Source organism: Thermobia domestica, chromosome 1 (genome assembly GCF_964235325.1).
Source record: "Thermobia domestica chromosome 1, izTheDome1.hap1.1, whole genome shotgun sequence".
NCBI classification, from domain to species: Eukaryota; Metazoa; Arthropoda; class Insecta; order Zygentoma; family Lepismatidae; genus Thermobia; species Thermobia domestica.
The window spans coordinates 121,883,608-121,906,814 of NC_137454.1; the positions used below are offsets into that span (position 1 = coordinate 121,883,608).

The 23,207-nt window shown below is 37.1% G+C and overlaps 1 protein-coding gene across 1 annotated transcript in view; it reads left to right on the plus strand.

The window, feature by feature from the left end:
* The window catches only part of LOC145688503 (transferrin-like), a 142,533-nt gene that overhangs the window by 92,719 nt on the left and 26,607 nt on the right, over positions 1-23,207 (plus strand). Inside the window, exons 8-10 of the mRNA XM_081762845.1 lie at positions 12,854-13,029; positions 15,952-16,195; positions 22,743-22,891. Coding sequence (XP_081618971.1) covers positions 12,854-13,029; positions 15,952-16,195; positions 22,743-22,891 — 569 coding nt within the window. The remainder of the gene's footprint in view (positions 1-12,853; positions 13,030-15,951; positions 16,196-22,742; positions 22,892-23,207) is intronic.

Sequence of the window (23,207 nt, forward strand, 5' to 3'; positions counted from 1 at the left end):
GCTTTTTTTTTTTATGAAAGATTCAGAGATGACGGTATCCATCTTCAGAAGCTAAGAAATATACAAAATGTACAAGATACTGATAAACAAAATTGCAATACGATACCGGCAAGATCCTATATAGAGAAATAAAATAGAAATCACTTAAAACACAAGAAAAATCAAAAGGTACCAGCTGATATCCTGGCGATCAGATCGCCAAAAACAAACAAACCCGTATCCTGATGCTGGGTTGCCAAAAAAAACAAACCGCTGTAGCGCCCCAGAGGGCCCAATCCCTGGCAGGCCACAGCTAAGTTTGATTGCTCAGTACCGGAGCACTGAGATGATAAGTATATGGTAGGGGTCGCCACCTGTGATCAACCTATGACACAGGAGAAGAATAAAGCAAGATGCTAACACAGGAATAAACTGCGCTAAAGTAATGCGATAATAACAAAACAAGGAAAAGAAAAGAAAAAAACTTTAGTACAACGGCAAACGAATCCAACATGTGCGAGACTGCCCCCTGCACACTCTACGAGTGCACAGAAAACAGCCCTTCCCTTGTGCTGTGATTTCCTTACCTATGCGTATCTCATGAGAATGCAGAAGCTGAAAGAAGAGACAGTAGTGTTGATCTCACAAATATAACACTTATGGTAGGGTGTTGCAACATTTATTTAACTGAAAGAATTTTCACAATTTAAGAGTAGTCAATTTTGCTAAATATGACAACAAAATTATATCGAGATTACGATTGCGACTGATTTCTGAGAACCCTCTGCAATGTTATACTTCGTAACTTATTCAGGTACATAACTGAATAAACTTACACCCACAAAATTACTACACCTGAGTTGAAAATAATGATACGTGATTAAACACACACATCAAAAGTATTAAAACAAAAAATATATATATATATTAAAATGGCATAATGAGTAATTTATTATCACTTTGACAGATAATAGGACCAATGGCTCGAGCAAAGTATAGACTTACTTACCACGACTAGTCGGGTTTACACCAATTATGTAATACTTAAAAATGTAACATGACATACTTATGAGTAACTACCATAGCAATAATGAACCCCAAAGAAACATCATGCTAGATAAAGTTTCATTACTTCGCGTATAAACATAAAACAAATGACTTGTCCTAACTCAATGAGGACATAAAAGTGGGCTAAGGATGGACAAATTAGACAAATGTAGTTGTGAAACATTATAAATAGACCGGACAACGAGTTGCTAAAAACCAAGCCTCGGTCAAGATGCTAGGTACAAATGAACATCATAATTATGTAGACATAATGATCTGATTAACAAAAACCCATGTAATCGTCATGTAGTGGCGCACTCGGACAAAAATTAAAAGAGAAAGACCATAAAGTGATCAATATGAACTGACAAAAGTTAATTCCATGGTGACCTTAACATAACAAACCAAAAGGACAACATTCCTGATCAACTTGTGCTAGATGGCCAAGTGCCTCTTAAATACGGAAAACGTATTCATGCTTCAGACAGTGATAAACTCAATGAATAGCGGTTAACTAGACATTCATGTAGCTAGTGGTATTCCTATGACGTACTTCCGCGTTGATAAGTGCTAATAGACATTTGTAGAAAATACATTCCTAAGACGTGCATCAGCAAATCCACATAAGGGTGCTATGTAAACACGATTCCATGAATCAGCAATAGTAAAGATAATTCTGTACAAAGCAGAATTATGGTTAGCCTGCTACGAAGGCGGGCACTCATAACACAGGGTACTTACCCCTTTGACAGGTATTAAACAAGCAGAAATTATTATACCTTTCACAAATGCACTTTCACTATTAACGGAACACATTCCTATAGGAAAATAAATGATATACACACTGACTGCTGCTCAAAGCACACACGATGCACAAAAACTTGGACAAAATAAATGATCACTGTTGTGGAGAGGTTCATTTAAATTATATGGCCTAGAAGATTAGACACAAGAAGATTTCTTCATTTTTACACAACCCCGGTCTGGGCAGGTGGTAGCTGGTGTGCACCCAATCCATGACGTTCACTGGACGGCTTGAAAAACGATGATAATATACTTATTTATGATTATAAACTGAAGTCTAACTGATAGGTAGTAAGATTATAACATCATAACGATAATATAGGAACTGAACGCTTTGTGAAGATCACAGATAGTGGATTAATGAAAACATATATATATCAACTCTTATTGATTAACACTTCATGTGTGAGCCTATGCATAAAGTTCCACTTTAACCACTTGAAGCGATGATAGGTTCTTAACTTCTTGAATAGCCACCCAAAAGTAATGGATCACATAGATTACGAGGTTACGTGCGATTAAGTGGCTAAACAGCATGAGCAAGATTAGTATGAACAAATGATAACCCTGTAGCCATACTTGCCACTCAAATAACTCACAATGATAACGATGTTCTGGATTCCACTCCCAGAGTGTTATATTATTATAGGCAAAGTTACTATAAACTATTGACGCTTCCATGTTAAATAAAGGCACTGATATCACTGAATAATATAAATGAAGAGAGTGCTTACTTTCGCCTCGCTTCACGGACATTGCGAATGAGTTGGGGGGGCCCGCTGCTAGGAATTTAGTTGGACATTAAGTACATTAGTTCAAACTGCAAGTTAAAAATACAGGCCACTAAAAACATGATGACCAAGCCGCTTTGCGAATGGTTCACACTAGATATCAGAATATGATGATATGACAGGATGCAGTCCAACCTAAAAACGTGCACCTACACAATGATGGCTCACGTGGTAGCTAGGGCGAATGAGTATTACCCAACTCCATTCAGAATTTTATACTATGCAGATTAGTGGCACATATGAAAAACATGTGAAGCAGTTCACTAGAGTATGAAGTAGATCAAACACACTTTTAAATATGGCGATGGCCAATGTAACTAGAGATTTGACATAAGTTTTGCTAACACACAAAAGTTAATGTTACCATTGCGTCTTCTTGTTCAGCTTCGAGTACCCCGAATCCCTTGCGCGAACCCGCGAACATGATGTTTCGGCAGGGTTGCCAAATACAAAAGGATTACAAGAGGTAAGTAGTAACTTGTACTAATGATACAATTGTAGAATCGTTTATATAGGGGCGTTACAACGGTAACTGCATTCATGTGTTCTTCATTGATACAGGGACGACTAGGTCGTTACATGTCTTCTACATTTTGGCGTCCTTCTTTGAAGGCGTACGCAACTTGCCACTGTTCTGTAAAGCAATGCAGATTCTCCACAAGCCTCTTAAAGCCGTTGATGACGCTCTCGTGCTGTATGGCCTCTGGCACATTCAATTTTTATCCAATTATGCGTAACGTCGGAAGGGCTAATCCATTTGCGCTTAAATACGGTAGGAATGTAACTAACATGTGGTACGAATGACATTATTTGATTCCTATACGTAGCATCTCTAAAGCAGTATTGCCACTATTAAAGTTCCAACCCTCCTACATCATCAGAATAAAATTTTCTTTGATAATTCTCGCCAATTTTAACTAATAATAGTTATAAAAATGTGATTTAATGGGAATTCAATGTTCATTAACTGCCAATATTTTGCTGTATTGCCTTCTATCAAATATGTATCTTTTTGATCCTAGGTTTTAGAAATCAGACTGCCTTTTTTCATTGATCGGAGGATTAAACATATGTAAACAACGATAGTATTTATCTCGGAGTTCCTTTATGTTAGAACAGGGCCGGCGCGAGGGGGGACGAGCCTTGCCACCGCCCAGAGCGGCAACTCTAATGGGCGGTAAAATTTGAAAAAGAAAAGAATATTATCAAAATATAATGCTTTGTAATAGGCTCACATGGAAAAATAAAATTGTCTTCACCTGGGAATGTAATTGAACTTACTTCACTCACATTCAGGAAAATACTCAGGAAATTCAGAGCATTCCCCCTCATTTTCAATTGTCAAACTACTAGCAACAGGTATCTCGTTCAATATTTCCCTTGCAGCGGCGTAGATAAGATTTTCAACTAAGGTGGATAAGATTATCAAGGTGTCTTCTACATTTTTTTCTATTCAACGATGTTCTAACGCTTCACTTCAAGTATGCAAAAGGTACACTCCCATTTGAGACAGGCTATTCTAGCCTACAACATCTAGAGACATTTAGGTTCTAGCAGCGAGTTTTTAACCAATTTACAAACTGTTCATTCCGAATATTAGAACCACCCTAATCAAAAAAGTTCCTCCAAGACAATTAACCAAGTTTAACAACTGTCCCAGAGATAATTTCAACCGTTGGCTCGCAGCCAGAGATGGAGTGGGTCAGTGGGTCGGTGGGTCAGTGGGTCAAGTTTTCTGAGTGGGTCGTGGGTCAACAGCATGTGACCCACTGTGACCCACCATCCACCGTGACCCACTGCGACCCACCACCCATCATGACCCACTGCGACCCACCACCCATCTTGACCCACTGCGACCCACCACCCACCGTGACCCACTGCGACCCACCGACTCAGTATGATCTACCGACCCTCTCTGCTCACTGCATTGCAGACAGTATCTTCTGAAGACTGGTAAATTTGTCTCCGTTTTACTTTCAAGACCTTCATTTCCCTTACTTTTCCACTTGTTTCTGTCTACTTACCTGAGGTGAGTATATCTAACCAAGTGAAAAAAGAACTTCAGGCACTTCTGGATATTGATATTTTTAATTGTAATAATAGCAATAGGACTTACACTACAACTTGGCTTTCGAGACCTGTGACTTTTTAGAGCTAACTACTGGAAAAAATACATTTTTGAATCACTGTAATATATAAATTATTATATAAAAGATTGAATGTAACTACGTGTCCCGGATCATCACGGTCAAATTGCAAAGTCAAATGAAATTACTTTTGGTATATAGTTAGGCCTTAATCCAAATTGGGATATTATATTGCTTTTATTATAATGCATAATATCCTAAGGAGGTAGTGAGGATCCGAATTTTTGCGAAAAAAATGAGTATCTCGCAAACCGTTAAACTTATGGAGCTAAAATTCAGTGTATTAATTCTTTATTGAAAATAAACAGAATGTGTTCTAGCATTTTTTTAAAATTCTCTTTTATGTGTGAGGGGGGGGGGGATTTCTATATATGGAAAATTGGTAGTGAGTTGGTTTGTAAAAATGATCGAAAACGATCGATGTTATTTAAGAAAAAAAATCAGAAATAAAAAATAAGTGCTTGGCTTCATATATCCATTGTTTTCTGCTATAATAATTGCTGAAGCTTATGTTTATTATATGGAGCACTTACAGCACAGGGCAATCAACCCATAAAGTTGTAAGAAAAATAGGCATAAAATTTGTACTGTAAGCTTAATTACACGGTAATTTGAGGTTTGGATTGTACGCATAATTGTATGGAAAATTTTACACTTTTTCCCCTTTACGTTGGTCTACTTAGTTTGATTTGGAACTTTGAAATTTCATCCTTTTTTCACTGAAAAGTATTGATAATTCAACAAAGAAATAATTATATTATGATAATTTAATTGAAATTCATCGTAATTTGGCCCATGGCAAACAGCAGTGTGGTAATTGAAGGGGAAGAAGGAGAGAAATTCCCATTCACCTCTGAACACTTTTCAGGATCCTCGTTCTTTTTCGCTTTCTAGAGGGGAGAGGAAACTTGGTAATGGCATCAAACCTTCATGTGCAATTACAAAAAATAAATTTATAAACAAATAATAAATCATCAAGTTATAATTGCTCATTTATGCACAAGATTCCCTATCGAAGGCGTGGTAGATGAAGTTTCTGTTCTCCATGAGTCGACATTGCCAACTGACATGGTCGATATGGAAAAGATTTTGTATGGTGATAGAGAGATGATACTTCTTTCTGAGTGTTTCAAAACTGACCGAGAAAAATCGTTATCAGACTTAAGTCTAACAACTAGATTGTCGATGAGAAGTTGCAGAACTCGGGTAGAAGTATTATCAATTTCCACGACAGAGTGCGAACGGGGATTTCCCCTTATGAATTTACAGATGACTGATATTAGAAATAGACTAAGTGCTCAAACATTGTCTAACTTGTTGCTCATCATTGTTAATGGCCCACCGCTAGACATGCTCAAAGTAGAAGAGCTAGTTATTTCTTGGCTGAAGGATGGACATCATTCCACTGCGGATGATTTACCACCAAAAAGTTACCAACAGGAAATAAATCCGATTTCAGATTTGTTTTAAGGTGGAAAATTACGAGTTACGGAAAATGTATACTTGTATTACTAATGGCTTATTTGTGTTATTCAACTTTGTACCTAATTTTTAGTAAGTCTCTTCTTTGCTTTAGGTAAACTACTTTGAATAAATGTTCATAATAATTGCAATTATGCATATTTGTAACTTAAATTTAACGTGGTGTTTTAGTGATTACACAAATTACAATTATGAGCATACTTTATGGAAATGCTCTCACATAGGGTACTCGAGCACCTTTATACCCTATGAACAACTGGTTTTTCAGGTCTTTTGTGAGAAAAATACTATGAACTGAGAAACCATAACCTTTTCCATATTGTACAGGGGTATTTCCTTGCGAATAGAAGTTTCTTGTGGAATACGTTCAGAAATTAACACTTGCAAGAATACTCTCTTAGTACAAGTATATTTTAGGCACACACTAATTTCCCCCCACCTCGAACTGTTTCAATTTCCTCACTGACAAACATTTTACCATTTTATATCGTAAAGGTCAGATCCACCGTTATTGAGCGATTGACTAGAAATTCAAACTCCGATTAGTGACAATTTCACAGTCTTGTTTTATTACAAGTGTAAACTCTTTAGTCAGTTTCAGAAGAGGCCATGGATCGTGTTCAGAGTTAATGACGATGGATTTTGGTGAGTCTGAGTAGGTCAAAGTGGATGAGAGTGGTTCATGGTGGGTGGTGGGTCACGGTGGGTGGTGAGTCAGAGTGGGTCACAGTGGGTCATGGTGGGTGGTAGGTCAGAGTGGGTCACTGTGGGTGGTGGGTCACAGTGGGTCACCGTGGGTGGTGGATCACGGTGGGTCGTGGGTCAGAGTGGGTCATGGTGGATGGTGGGTCGTGGGTCACGGTGGGTGGTGGGTCAGTGGGTCGTGGGTCAAGTTTTCATTGACCCACGCCAACTCTGAAAGTACACATTATGAAATAGTGAATTTGTGTTCAGAAAGTGGTTAGTTTATTCAGAAAGTAAGAATGCTATTTTCGGTTTTTGTTGCAAATTATTTTTCACAAGTAAAATATCTTTCATAGTTGATGACTATAACAATTGGTGCCACATTTCTGAAGCTTTGGCTAGTCATAATAGGTTTCCTATTCAGTTTGAAGCGCAAATAAGGTGGATGGAGCTTTCGATAAGACTGAAGAGTGGTCTTACAATTGATGCAGAGAGCTCTTTGGTGGCTAAGCGGTTAGTGTACGCGCCTCAGGCGTGGAAGACTCGGGTTCGATTCCCGGCGGGAGCTCATGTGGTTCGGATTCCACGTTAATCAGTAGGTCCACGTCTCATATAGCCCCGCTGCTGAACGGGACGTTAAACTCAAAATCAACTCAAGTGATGCAGAACACCAGAAAATGTTAAATATCGAAGCACAACATTGAAAGAACGTAATGGAATGACTAGTTGCAATAATACAGTTTTTAGGTGAGCAATGTCTACGCGGAACATCAGGTAAACTTAACACAAGTAATAATGGTAATTTTCCCAAACTGGTAGAACTCTTTGCAAAGTTTGACAGCGTCACGGCCGAAGACATTAAAGGAACCATGGGAGGAAAAAATAAATACCACTATTACTTACAAAAAGATGTCCAAAACGAAATTATTCAAATTCTTAGTGAACAAAGTAAAAGTAAAATCCAGCCTTTGTTGAGAGATACAAAATATTATAGTATAATACTTGACTGCACACCAGATATTTCTGACACAGAGAAAATGACAATACTAGTTACTTTTGTACAAATTACATACAGTAATGGAAAATGCCTTGTAAAAATTTGCTCATATTTTCTTGGTTTCGTACCGGTAACAGACACCACTGGTCTAGGACTGACAGAAGTAATAATTAAACAGCTAAAGGAAATTAACCTTCCTATCGAAGACATGAGAGGCCAAAGATAAGACAATGATTCCAATATGAAAGGCATTCAGGTATTCAGAAGATAATTTTAGAAAAAATTCCCGAACCTTCTATGTTTCTTGCAGTAGTCATTCACTAAACATTGTTGTTAACGATGCCGTTTGCCATCTTAGTATGCCTTTTCTTTCTTTTCTTTATTTTTTCTTTGTATAGTTAATGTCTTTTGTCTATATCAGTTCAACGTTGGGCTATACTAAATGAACGTAGTAGCAGTTTCACTTTAAAACCATTAAGCACCACAAGGTGTGAGAGCCGAATTGATGCTCTGACTCCACTTAGATATGAAATAGGGAAGGTTTATGATGCCTTACTTCAAATAAGTAACGACAATAGAACAGATAGAATCAGTAGCGTAGCCAGGATGTGTGTTTGGGGGGGGGGGCAAGTGCTGTTATAGGTATACATAGAAAAAATTACAAACAAAAAAATATATAAACATAAAAATATATAAAAAATTACAAATATCAAAGTACCAAAGTACATTGTCGGACCGCTTTGGGGGGGGGCGGCCCCTCTTCCCTACGCCATTGGATAGAATGGTCGCCAAAGATGTTCTGTGTATAGCAAACCAGCTGCGTGACTTTCCTTTCCTTTGCTTACTCGTTATCTGGTATGACTTTTTACTCCATATAAACATAGTAAGCAAAAGTCTTCAAAGCATTGATTTTCATGTGTTGGATGCAATCGGATTTTTTGAAAATATATCTGAGTACTTTGAGATGAACAGAAATGGTGCAAAGTTTCAATCTTATTTAATTGATGTGTACTAACTTAGATGATGTGTACTTACTTAGTTGGCATCAGCATTAGATATGGATGATCTACGAATAGGTAATGCAGTGGAAGCTCGAAGTCGAAAGAAGAGAGAGTTTCAGTGCGAGTCAGAGGATGAAGCTATTGAAGATCCACAAACAAGATCGATTTTTATTACAAAATTCTAGACGTTGTTGTGTTAGCATTAAGAGAAAGGTTTGAGCAACTTAAACACCACAGCGAGTATTTCGATTTTCTTTACATGCCACCTGAACTTTTGTCTGAAAAGTGTACTAAAATTGCCAGCATTTTAACACTCAAACAATCGGATGATATTAACCCTAGTGATTTGAAAGACAAACTGAAAGTGTTATCCGCTATAATTAAGCCTAAAAGTTCACCAAAAGAAACTTTAAAATTAATTAAGGAACATGATTTTGCTTCCAATATCAGTGTTGAACTTAGTGTTTTGTTAACCTTACCAGATGTCTGAAACACACATGAGTAGTCTAGCGGTATCAGTGGAACACGAATTGGCTGAAACATTGGACTATGCGAATGTGATAAAAGGAATTTGCTCATATCAAAGCAAGAAAAGTTTCTTTCAATTAAGATATGTTAAATTTATGTATCTCTATTGTATTAGTACATTATAAGGCTTAGGCTAATCACTTAGTTTTGCCGTAATATCTGATTCACAATATACTTTTAAATGGCCGTTTAAATATTACTTAAGCATTTAAGAGAGGCAGTTTTTTATTTATTTATTTATTTTACTTTCCATTTTATACATGCTTTTAAATGGGGCATCTTACTTTTTCGTGACACTTGAACGTCTTTTGTCAAACGACGGTTTGTAGATTAAAGGGGCGGCATGTGAAAGTACTGCCCAGGGCGGCAAAACTGCTAGCGCCGACCCTGTGTTAGAAAGGCATTAGTTGAAACGTACAAGTAATAAAGCCGTAATAACTCAGTTCTAGTATATGCTGTAGACGAAATCATAATTCTCGATCTGCCCCTGTACCAAGGTCATATTTATGCACGGGTAACAAGAGCTCGGGCTATAGTAAGGGGACTACAGGCTGGCCACGAGAGAGAAATTTAAGGGAGATTTACTCTGAAAACAATGTTGGTACAAGATACTACAGCACAACCTATAGTTTTCTCGTTTCGATCCTAGTGGCGCAAGAAAATGCAAAGAATATTACTTACTGACTGGCAGTATAATATATATAGGTCTATTTGGTTCTGTACGCCCGACCCCGCTGCTGGTGGCTGCGTCGTATTATTCAGGCCTATACCGAATACGAACAAATAAGGGCAAAATTTTCTTGCGCCCAGAGGCCATAAAATACTCCTCCAGTGAAAGCCTTAATTTGTCGACTTTCATAATTTTCTGGCCAATTGGCCGTGCTCAGTTCGCTTAGAAAAATTTCATCAAACTATTATAGTTAAGTAACCTACAACCTATCTTTGGGCAGAACACGAGAACAAGACAATATTTATTGTAGTTATAACATCATTGAAAAATACATCAATATTGTGTCCATGCTTCCTAACAAAAACTTGCTATTCTATATATATATATATATATATATATATATATATATATATATATATATATATATATATATATATATATATATATATATATATATAAACCTAAAGATTTATTTTTAATAATATTCATAAGCTATAGTTATTCATTATAATACTGAACAGTTCTCGTAGATACCAAATCAGGGGTGTAGCCAAGAGGGGGCCCATCGGGGCCAGGCGCCCCCAAATGGTTTCCTGGCCCCCCAAATGACCAGCTTTTAAAATATCATAGTAAAATTATCTCGCTTGATTCATTTAAAAGTAATAAAGTTTATTGACAATTAATAATTTATGGTAAAATAGTATGGAGAAATATTGTTTTTCCATACCGATCGAAAAATAGTACCTACAGTATCTCTTCCTTATACCGATCGAAAAATAGGATACTTTTTTGTGACAGCAGATTACACAATTTACTGCGATTTATATTTGACAGTTTGAAGACAAGCGTTTTAACAAGGTACTACAAATACAGCCATAAAACAAAGGTACTTAACTGATTTGTAATACAGTTTATTTTTATATGCTTTAACAAGTGTTTTAAAAGACATAGAGGATGGAAAATTTTGTGAGAAACAATGCTTTTATTGAATTTGGATTTCATAATAATAAATAAATAATAAATAAATAGTCACGAATAATAAATAAATATTTTTTCAGGAAACCGTAAAGAAATTAAGTGAAATTTCAAAGAAAATCAATCTTGTGTAGATAGGTTCTGTATACAAAATCTTAAATTTAATTATAAAGGTAACCAAGAACAGTGTTGTTGCTTTTTCACCCACCACTTTGAACATCGATGTGTCACCTAACCTGGAAGATCAAAAATAGTCCCCATCAGCATCGACCCTTCTAAAAACGTTCTGGAAGGCCATGAAATCCATCACGGTAGAACTTGGTGGGCCGTGAAACGAAGAAAGTATCAGGTGCATTTTGGACTTTTACTACGGATTTGAACTGACGTCCTCTGAGTTGATTGTCCAAAGAATGGAACAAGTGATAATCAGACGGTGCAATACCCGGGGAATATAGTGGTTGCAATATTGTTTCCCATCCAAGACGAAAAATGGTGTCCTGAGTCATCCTAGCCACGTGGGACTTAGCGTTGTCCCGTAAACGAGGACCCATTTGCAATTCAGAAGTGATGGCTCCAGAGTTTTGAGTTTTTTCTTGAGCACAGCTCAACCGCTGACACTACACAGTTGCATTGATACTCTTACCAGCTGGTAGCAGTTCCCGATGCACTAAACACACAGAAGGACCTTCTTCTGGTACAGTGCTGATTTCGGCTGTTTTGAAATCGGTTCATGGGATGCTAACCAATGATGACGGCGCCGTGGAGCTTCGTATAGGACACACTTTTTATCACATGTCAACGCCCTGTCCAGAAATGGCTCCGAAACAGTAAATAAACACAGGCGACTGCCGCGTTGCCTTCTGGTCCGGAGTCAAAATATGAGAGACCCATCGACCCAACTTGTAGTGCTTCACAAGTTGATGGATGTGCTGCCGAATGGTTTCTCCACACACTGAATCGTAATCCCAGTTCCTGTTTGTACATGTGTTGGTCTTCTGGCACGTGGTGTTTTCGGGTGTTTCGTCATCGTCCTTAAACTTGTTAAACCATCGCTGCAATGTCCGCGTCGTCACGACACCCTCACCAAAGGCCTGGCATATCTTCTGTCCCGCTACAGCGGCGTTTGACCTCCATTTGAACTCGTTCAGCATACATGCTCTTATGACGCTCTGTGGATGTCCCATGTTCCCTCTGTCTTTACGCAAGTTCACGGTGTGTCTGAATTGCCACAACCAGGTAGTATGTTGGATATACCCACACCAACAACTGACGTTCGCCTTATCTCCACTCGCATTCAACTCACGGTGTGAGGTCCAATTGAACACAGACTTCCACGAAAAGGGACAGAACTTTCTTGGTTACCTTTATAGTTATGCACAAAAGTATTGCGTTTGGTCCCGGGCAGTAGTTCTTGATTAAGCATAATAAAAACTATCTTGAATATAATTTATGGATAATAATAATAATAATAATAATAATAATAATAATAATAATAATAATAATAATAATAATAATAATAATAATAATAATAATAATAATAAGCTAAAATAGTGTTTTTAGTTTTCCAGAAGGAAACCAAAATTTTCCTTTCTTTCAGGCCTCAAAAACACTAGCAGCAACACTTTTTTTGGCTTAGTACATTGTAGCTGCCCCCCCTCAAAACGACGGGCTCCCCTACACAAACCTGCTGGCTACACCCCTGTACCAAATTAATTTATGCCTGTTACTTCTATCTCTGTCTTCACTAGGTTTACGGCTTCAGATCTGAGTACTTCCCTACAAGCGTGGATAGCCGGCGATAATGCAAAAGCAAACTGGCAAGATTATCTGAAGAAAATCATCTTGGGAAACGACCATGTGCTTGAGCAGGGGCAGTACAGTGACAGTACATTCATTAGGAGATACGTGGAACTTGGAGGGAATGGTAAATTATTATTAATATTTAGTAACAGTAGTATTTTGATAACAAAATGTGAATTGTCATCTGCCACGAAACTTAGAATAAAATATAAAATATGTAGAAAGTAAAGAACCGAAATTATGTTGAGAAGTTATCTTCAGAATATAAATATACAAATTAAGTAAGAATTAGTTCATGACGCTCTTTCTTGTCTTTCTATGCCTTTTTTTTCTTTTTAAGCGTAGAAAAATACGTTTCTACCATTTAATACTAGTTATTTGTTTTACCATTGTCTGTATTTATTTATTTTTGTTAAAAGCTAAGTCAGTGGGTTACATTTTTATCTTATCTTCCAATGTTCAATAAGAGAGCAAGAAGCAAGTTCTTTCCTGTGTTCGCTAAACTGAGAAATATCGCAATCAGATAAGGAATTTTACAGGTCTAACAGGATAAGGAATGTTACATCATGCTGTTGCAGGATGTCTAAGGTCTAACAGTCTTCCTTATATTACATACATATATGTATGCTACCTTCGTCAGCTATATGTTATATACGTCCATTTGTAAGTGAGATCCTGACCGCTTATATTGTTTCATACGGAAAGTACGTATAGATGGAACACTTATACAGAAAGTATTATAAAACATGCGTTTTCAGTTATACGTTTCCTGTACGTTATGTCCAAAAACTACAGGATTTACAAATGTAAATACGATTTTACGTACGCCACATACAATTTTTTTTCTCTGTGCTTAAATACAATCCGTCTTAAATTAAATTAAAAAAAACCTCTACTTTAAGCCACAATATAATCAATAATAACCTGATTTCTTTTCATACTTAATTTGCATCTTTATTTAGAACAAAGAGTGTCACACCACTGCAAATATTAAGTATATCAACCGTGGTCTCTGACAATAGACAACATAATAATTTCATTAAAACAGCTTATTATTTTTAACCAACTTCAAAGAAAGAAGGATGTTCTGAAGTAACCCGTTTATAAAAAGGTTCTGGGCATGCTCACGCATAACTTTGTCATAGGTGTGCTGATTTTGATTATTCTTTTGTTTGTTTGTTCGAAAGAGTATACCTTCCCGATGTTGTTCCATATAAATTTCTTTAGGATCTGATGGTAGTCTTTGAGCTAGACTATGAAACACCTCAACAAAAACTGCGTTAATTATGACAAAGTAACATGCCTAGAGGCAACCAACCATACATTCTTTTAGCGTGACAGTTGCATAACATGACAGGAAATAAAGTGCAAAGTTTCGGAACACTTTCATATCACATTATAGTGTAAGTAGTGGCAACACTAGAGGGATCAAAGTGCGGTTTACCCCGTCCGTCCCTCGACTACCCCCAAACATGGTGGATTATATAATCTAGGTCAAGTAATATAAAACTATTATTTGTGATATATATATTTAAAAAAATGCTTCCCCAAAATATCTGTCCCTCAAGTTAGCCCATCAAGAAATTAAAGCTGGCTTCGTCACTGTTTGTAACATTTAAAGCATTTGGGTTACCTGTATGAACTCGGTGAAGATTTTATGAAAAAAGTTTCATAATTAATACTGCAATCCATAGAACAACTGTCTATCTAATTACTAGGTGGACTACCTCCAACTAATGTATGTATACACTGATGGAATACTTTTTATGTTTTTTGAATCTCCAACCCCTTTAAAACAAATTAATGTTCTTTAAGATCGATTAACGAGAACCTTAGTGCATGACAATTTCTTGTTTCGTGAAAAAGTACGCTGCCAATGTAAGCAGATTACTTATTATTACGAGATGTTAATATATTGTAATGTTTTACTGGTAGAGTCAATGATGAACCGAGATATATTCCCTCACCCATTTTATTATAAAATTAATTCTTTTGTGTCTACAGAAGTTCTTATAACAAAGTCTCCATAATGACCCAGGTTTGAAGGTTATAAAGCTCTACACGGGCAACCCCTTAGCTTCATAGCAGCCTCCAGGGTTATTCAAGGATTCGGTTCTAGGGAAGCTTAGCTCATAACAGCCTTCACGAGGTATGGTAATGTCTAAGGTGAACCCCTTAGCTTCATAGCAGCCTCCACGGTTTGGTTGTGGTTAGGATAACCCCTTCGCTTCATAGCAGCCTCCAGGGTTTAGGATAGATTGCGATCAATTGGTCGACTGAGGAGGGCTCTCGGTGGTCCCTCTTTTATGTGTTCTCCGCGGGTGGCTCGTCCTCCTTCGGATCCTATCGTGTGGTCCGTCTTCTTTCGGTTTTCTTCGTGTCGCCATATGTGTTTTTCTTATGATGTGGGGATCCTTACAATATGTATAGTATATACAGGATATATCAAGAGCCTGAGGCCATAGGCCAACTGCGTTATAAGTAAAGATAGGAAATAAATGGAAAGATTTTAGAAAAACATGGTTTCAAACTAAAGTGGTAAAAAAAAATTAAATACTAGATATTTGGTCTTCGCATTGGTAAGGTACCTCAAAAGCAACATTACCAGGTCAGTAGGCTCTTCCCTTTAGGTCCTCACCATACAAATAATACAGCATTATTGCAAAACAGGAAATAATACAGCATGGTGTTGCAGATTTCTTCACATAATAATGTGAATTTTCCCTTCTCATATTTGCATACCTTTACGTTGGACTCGAATAGCCTGCAGAACTGGAAATGTTGCTTTTTGATTTAACACAGGGAACCTTATCACTGTGGAGCCCAAACTGCTGGTGAGATTGGAAAAATCCCACGATTTTACATTGTAAACTATTTATTTCCAACAATTTTCATCTTCTTCCATTGTTTTCGCATCTTTGCTCATAATGGGGTTGGCCTATGGTCCTAGACTTCATTTGTTTATTATTTATTCTTAGCCAGATAATAATAAAGAATATTTTAATACTACTAAATGTTTTTCAAAGAAGTTCTTTCTACCTCTAAGGTCGAAGGATACCGACTGACGACTCAGTGGTGTGTCCAACCAGAGACTGGTTAAGATGGTGTACATCATCTCCTGAAGAAAACGAAAAGTGTTTGTGGCTGAAGAACGCTGCTGTTACTCACAATATTGGACCTGCCATTAAGTGTGTTAATGTCGATGGACCTATTAAATGTATAGAGAATATTAAGAACAAAGGAGCCGATTTCATTGGAGTTGATTCAAACTTTGGATATCTTGCAAGAGCGTAAGTATAAATTAAGCAACATGTAATACTTGCTACTACAAAGAAGTTCTTTCTAATATGAAATACTACAGTTCAACGCAGGGGTCATCAGTATTTAAGTGGTGTCGTGTCAAAGTAATCCAATATTAATGTTACATTGAGGTTCAGGGACGTACGCAGGGGGTCAGTCCTGGAAGTCCGAACCCCTTTTTAAAATCCCGACTTTTCTGTAAATTTAGCCTAATTTTAAGATGATTTTACAAATTTTAATAGAATTTATCCTCATTGAATGTGGACCCTCCACGAAATAACACCCCGTTTTGCGTGCCTACTTGTTGAGGTTGCTGGTGACCTATCTAAAATAGCTTTCTTGAAGTTTACTTTCTCTATGTTGTAAAGTTTGAAAGTCCATTTTCATAGCTGTCATGTTTGGAATTCGATACTACCTTCAAAACAATTAGAAACATCTAAGTATTAAGAATATCTACATATGATAGTAAAAAAATTACTATAATGAGGTTAAAGAAAATTATGATCAGTTTAAAAGTTCTGTTTCCGTTTTATTTTTAACACTCTAATGTATCTCTTAAAGTTCATCTGTTTTGAATACAAGCTTAACATCATAGCACATATCCTCGAGATGTATTTGGACGTCCCATAGGTCCAATACTTGTTCCTCGACATTAGATCCACAGTAGAAACTTTAAACATAGTGGAAATTTTCCCTGCAACGAGTCCAAAGTTTCCCACCGGAACCCTGCAAAAAGTTCTGCTTCCTAGACATAAGTGGACGTCTTGGTATTCACCGGATATCCACGGGACTGAACGTGCACTGGTAAAAGAGGGCTATCCCGTAGACATCGCGATATTTCGGAACTGACGTTCAAGGGAAGTCACTGTGCTACATGGACAAGCTTTGGAAATATTTCCAGATCTCTGTACCATATTACAACATGTACTGAATATGACAAAACTATATCCAATATTCGTAAAGAATCGAATTCTCTTTGTCAATTGACTAATAAAACCAATTATTTCATAATTTAGATGAATATCAACTTGTTCAACGAGATTCGTTATTAAATTCGTAATATATCAAGAAAACTGACATAAATATGCACACTTCTATGACTTAACAAATAATTTCACTTAATACATGTTAAAATGTGTATATGTTTAGAACTATAATAGACGCTTCTTAAGATAGCACATATATCTGGAAGTCTAAAAAGTAACGAGTCAGTCTAAAACGGCGCTACATTTTACAATTTTATTTAGATAAAGGCCCAAAAACTAATCACAGCAAAAGTAGATGATATTCTGGCAAAAATCAAGAACGAAAGGCATGTAAGCAGTTGTGAATTCTCATCAATGATCAAATATCCATCACCAAACAATTAAACCACTTGGAGAAATCTGGCTACAAAAAGTTGCTCGACGTTTGGATGTCATATGATCTGACTCAAAAACATTTATAGAAGCATTTCTATCTGCGAATCTCTACTGAAACGTAACGAACTCGAGCCGTTTCTGAACTGGTTAATCACGAGTGATAATCTAGGACAACAATGTGCGAAAAAGATCGAGGTCAAAACGAGGAGACGCTCCACAGTCTACTGTGGGGAGCCCATATTGACGCCCAGGAAAGGTATACTGTGCATTGGTAGGATTTGGTGTTTATTGTGCATCACGAACTGCTGTTGCTGCAACTGCCGGCCAGACCGCTAGACTTGGACCTATACTGTCGACCAGAGATGGAGTGGGTCAGTGGGTCAAGTGGGTCAAGTTTTCTGGGTGGGTCACTGGGTCGGGTCAACAGCATGTGACCCACTGTGACCCACCACCCACCGTGACCCACTGCGACCCACCACCCACCATGACCCACTGTGACCCACCACCCACCGTGACCCACTGCGACCCACCGACTCAGTATGATCTACCGACCCTCTCTGCTCACTACATTGTAGAAAGTATCTTCTGAGGACTGGTAAATTTGTCTCCGTTTTACTTTCAAGACCTTCATTTCCCTTTCTTTTCCACATGTTTCTGTCTACTTACCTGAGGTGAGTAAATCTAACCAAGTGAAAAAGAACTTCAGGCACTTTCGGATATTGATATTTTTAATAGTAATAATAACAATAGGACTTATACTACTACTTGGCTTTCGAGACCTGTACGTTTTTAGAGCTAACTACTGGAAAAAATACATTTTTGAATCACTGTAATATATAAATTATTATATAAAAAATTGAATGTAACTATGTGTACCTGATCATCACGGTCAAATTGCAAAGTGAAATGAAATTACTTTTGGTATATAGTTAGGCCTTATTCGAAATTGGGATGTTATATTGCTTTTATTATAATGCATAATATCCTAAGGAGGTAGTAAGGATCCGAATTTTTGCGAAAAAAAATGAGTATCTCGCAAACCGTTAAACTTACGGAGATGAAATTCAGTGTATTAACTCTTTATTGAAAATGAACAGAGTGTGTCCTAGCATTTTTTTAAATTTTCCTTTATGTGGGGGGGGGGGCACTTTCTATATATGGAAAATTGGTAGTGAGTTGGTTTGTAAAAATGATCGAAAACGATCGATGTTATTGTAGATGTGGTAGATGAAGTTCCTGTTCTACATGGGTCGACATTGCCAACTGACATGGTCGATATGGAAAAGATGTTGTATGGTGATAGAGAGATGATATTTCTTGCTGAGTATTTCAAACCTGACCAAGAAAAATCGTTATCAGACTTAAATCTAACAAGCAGATTGTCGATGAGAAGTTGCAGAAATCGGGTAGAAATATTATCAATTTCCACGACAGAGTGCGAACGGGGATTTCCCCTTATGAATTTACAGATGACTGATATTAGAAATACACTAAGTGCTCAAACATTGTCTAACTTGTTGCTCATCAATGTTAATGGCCCACCGCTAGACATGCTCAAAGTAGACGAGCTAGTTATTTCTTGGCTGAAGGATGGACATCATTCCACTGCGGATGATTTACCGCCAAAAAGTTACCAACAGGAAATAAATCCGATTTCAGATTTGTTTTAAGGTGGAAAATTACCAGTTACGGAAAATGTTTACTTGTATTACTAATGGCTTATTTATGTTATTCAACTTTATACCTAATTTTTAGTAAGTCTCTTCTTTGCTTTAGGTAAACTACTTTGAATAAATATTCATAATAATTGCAATTATGCATATTTGTAACTTGAATTTAACGTGGTGTTTTAGTGATTACACAAATTACAATTATGAGCATACTTTATGGAAATGCTCTCACATAGGGTACCCGAGCACCTTTATACCCTATGAACAACTGATTTTTCAAGTCTTTTGTGAGAAAAATACTGCGAACTGAGAAACCATAACCTTTTCCATATTGTACAGGGGTATTTTTCTGCGAATAGAAGTTTCTTGTGGAATGCGTTCAGAAATTAACACTTGATAGAATACTCTCTTAGTACAAGTATATTTTAGGCACACACTAATTTCCCCCCACCTCGAACTGTTTCAATTTCCTCACTGACAAACACTTTACCATTTTATATCGTAAAGGTCAGATCCACTGTTATTGAAACAGAGTGGTGCTTGAGCGATTGACTAGAAATTTAAACTCCGATTAGTGACAATTTCACAGTCTTGTTTTATTACAACTGTAAACTGTTTAGTCAGTCCAGAAGAGGCCGTGGATCGTGTTCAGAGTTGATGACGATGGATTTTGGTGAGTCAGAGTAGGTCAAAGTGGATGAGAGTGGTTCATGGTGGGTGGTGGGTCAGAGTGGGTCACCGTGGGTGGTGGTTCACGGTGGGTCACGGTGGGTCGTGGGTCAGAGTGGGTCACCGTGGGTAGTGGGTCATAGTGGGTCAGAGTGGGTCGTGGGTCAGAGTGGGTCACGGTGGGTCAGTGGGTCGTGGGTCAAGTTTTCATTGACCCACGCCAACTCTGCTGTCGACCACTAGCGCGAGTGCACCTAGGAACTCAAAAGAAAAAGCCGGAACTGGCCAACACAAACTGTGTCGTATACAACGCTGACAACGTCAGACCACATACTTCTTTTAACGATCCGCAACAAATTGTAGAACTTAGCTGAGAAGTTTTATTGCATCCACCGTATAGCTCGGGCCTGGCACCGTCAGAGTATCATTTGTTTCGGTCTCGCAGACCTCCATGAATTAAGTTAGTTTAGAAAGAAATCTGTGAAAACCACGTGTTACAGTTTTTTGATGAGAAACTACAGAAGTTCTATAGCGACGAGATTATGGTGACGCCGGAGAAATGGTAGATCATCAAAGAAGATGGTGCATATATGGTTCCATAATGTTATTTTTCAAATCTCAATTAGTGTATTCTCAATTTTTACCTCCAAAAGCTCATTACTTTTTGGACTACCTGATATAAGAATAGACAAAGTACACACTATTTTACTATAGCTACATGTTTAACTGTGCGAAATCCGAATTACGCACCAATCTATTGTACTTTGTAATACTAAGACAATTTTTTTGCAGTAATTTTGCAATACATACTACCATATAGTACAAATGCTTAATTTGATAAATGCTCTTTTATATACATAAATGACATACCTCAATATTCTCAAGATGTTATTTTGTGGTTCCATTCACTTTAACTGTATCACTATTATCAGACAGGAACAGACTTTTCTTATTTCATTGGAATTTCAAATTTTCGTTTTCAATTGGTGCATATCGCTGTTTAATTAGCTTGTTTTTGACATGTTGTGACATAACTTCATCAAAATAGTATTTTTGGAAAATGAATGCGTGAGTATAATCATGTTAAAATTGCAACATAATACAGTAAAATCTGCCTTAAACGAACATATGTCTTAAATGGAAACATTTCACGATCCCACGCGGAAAACGTGTTTAACTTCATTCATTAAACGAAACAGTTTACTAGGACAACGATAGTCAAAATGAGCTCGTTAACGGGAAATTCGAAGTTCCCGAATGCAACATTTAGAAAGTTTTTTAGACATTCTATGAGAGGTGATGTACACACAATACACTGTGTTGTCAATGAAACAGTGATGTGCAAGCCTAAACAGACTCAACGAATATAGATTCTTTAATTACACGGAAAATCTGAAAGGGGAACGGGAAAAAGAGTAATATGACATTAAGCTGGAAAAAGAGTGTAAACTAAAAACTTATCCAAGATGCTGTCGAAAGTTTAAAAGAACTTCAACAATTTTCCTTAGGTCGAAATGACACTGATGCAGTTAGTGAAGTGTCTCAGGCTAAAGTGTTTGTGGAAAATCGACCAGTCAAGCAGTAATGTGTACAGAAAAGAAAAACTCCTTCGCTATTGGAAAAAGTCGAGTTAAGGCGTGTGTTAAGTTTTACGTGTATTAATTCGTAGTAGAATTAATACTGTAAACCGACTAGGGTACGTAGAGTATCTTATTTTATCTCAGCATAAATCTACCTTCGTTAGCAGAAAAACTATCTTAAGCGGTAATGTTTGCGAGTACCATTATATTCCGCCAAAGACAGATTTTACTGTATAGAGTTTGCAATATTTCATTGAGTTTTTTTTAAAGAAAATAATTTCCCAACAAAATAAAACAATACAACCCATCCTCTGTGTACGTCCCTGGTCCATGAGATAAATTTAAGGGTGGTATACTGAAAACAACCTTGGAAGCATAGCGCAACCGAGTTTTTTTTCGTTAATACACGTACACTACTGGCATTAGAAGAAGTTGAGGCTTTTTGCTAATGGGCTATGAGGAGTGTAAAACTACTCGTATAATGGTTTGACTTTTATCAATTTAGTGTTGTTTTAGCTTATACAGGGTGGCCCAAAAGTATGTATACGGTACACCCCTGCATTTATCAAGTATAACATTCTAGTTTATGGGTTTATTTGTCTCGGCTCTTCCTAGCTTAAGATGTAGGTAAAAATACATTAAGAATAAATAATAAAGCAACATGGATAACAATAAGAAATGGTATAAAATACAATGAGGTGATCAGTACAGTATTGTATACCTACTTTTGGGCCACCCTATACATAATTGAATAGAAAGAAGAAAGGAAGAACGGGGGAAGGATGCAAAATTTTCTTCTGCTTAAGGGCATAGGGGTATGGGCGCCCGAAGGAGGGGTAGGGGAGCCCGCCCCCTGGCTCACGAAACTGTATAAATAATACAGCAAACCACGTATATTAAATACCGGTACCAGATGCAATATAGCAACTATGAAGATACCTCCCCCCTAGAAAATTTTCTTTGGGCGCTCCTGCAAAGGGGTGGTAGTTTTTAATAGTCCGGGCCGGCAAAAATGTTAAATATCGCATTAGTATTGTCAACCCTCTTCATTTGAGTATTAAACACTTACAGCGTTATAAACTGCGCACCTATATAGAGAAGTCTTTGGAAATGTTATTAGGAAATTTGATGGAAATTTCTACGGTACATGCTGGTTCACTTTCGTCATTGTCATTAAGTTATTGAGTAAAATTCAAGAAAATAAAAAAAATGTCTAAGCTTTTCTTATATTGTAAAATTATGTATTATTCTTTACAGCTCGTATAATCTGTCAGCAAAGTTGTTCCAAGATGACAATCAAGGTGCTACATATGGAATTGTCGCTCTGGTCAAAAACGGCGGTCCTATACAAAAGTTTCAAGATATCAGCAATAAGAAAGCTTGTTTTCCCGTTTATGGTGGACTAGGTGAGTTACCAACTTTCATATAGCTTTGGTGATGCTTCTAGATTCAATTTCAGGTACAGACAATTTTTTTTTTTTTTAAATATTTATGTAGACCTAGTTTCGTGAGGCAATTCGGATCTCCATAAATAACGTCATAGAGAACTAATATGCTGACGAAACTACTCAATTAAATGCCATCTGGTCAACAGTAGCCCTTTGTAGGCCGGAATGAGGAAGTTAAAGCATTTAGTTTTAGTGTGCACGCATGTAAGATGTCTCATTATAATACTTAAATCTACAGATGTACCCAGGCCCTTATTTATATATTGTGCACCCC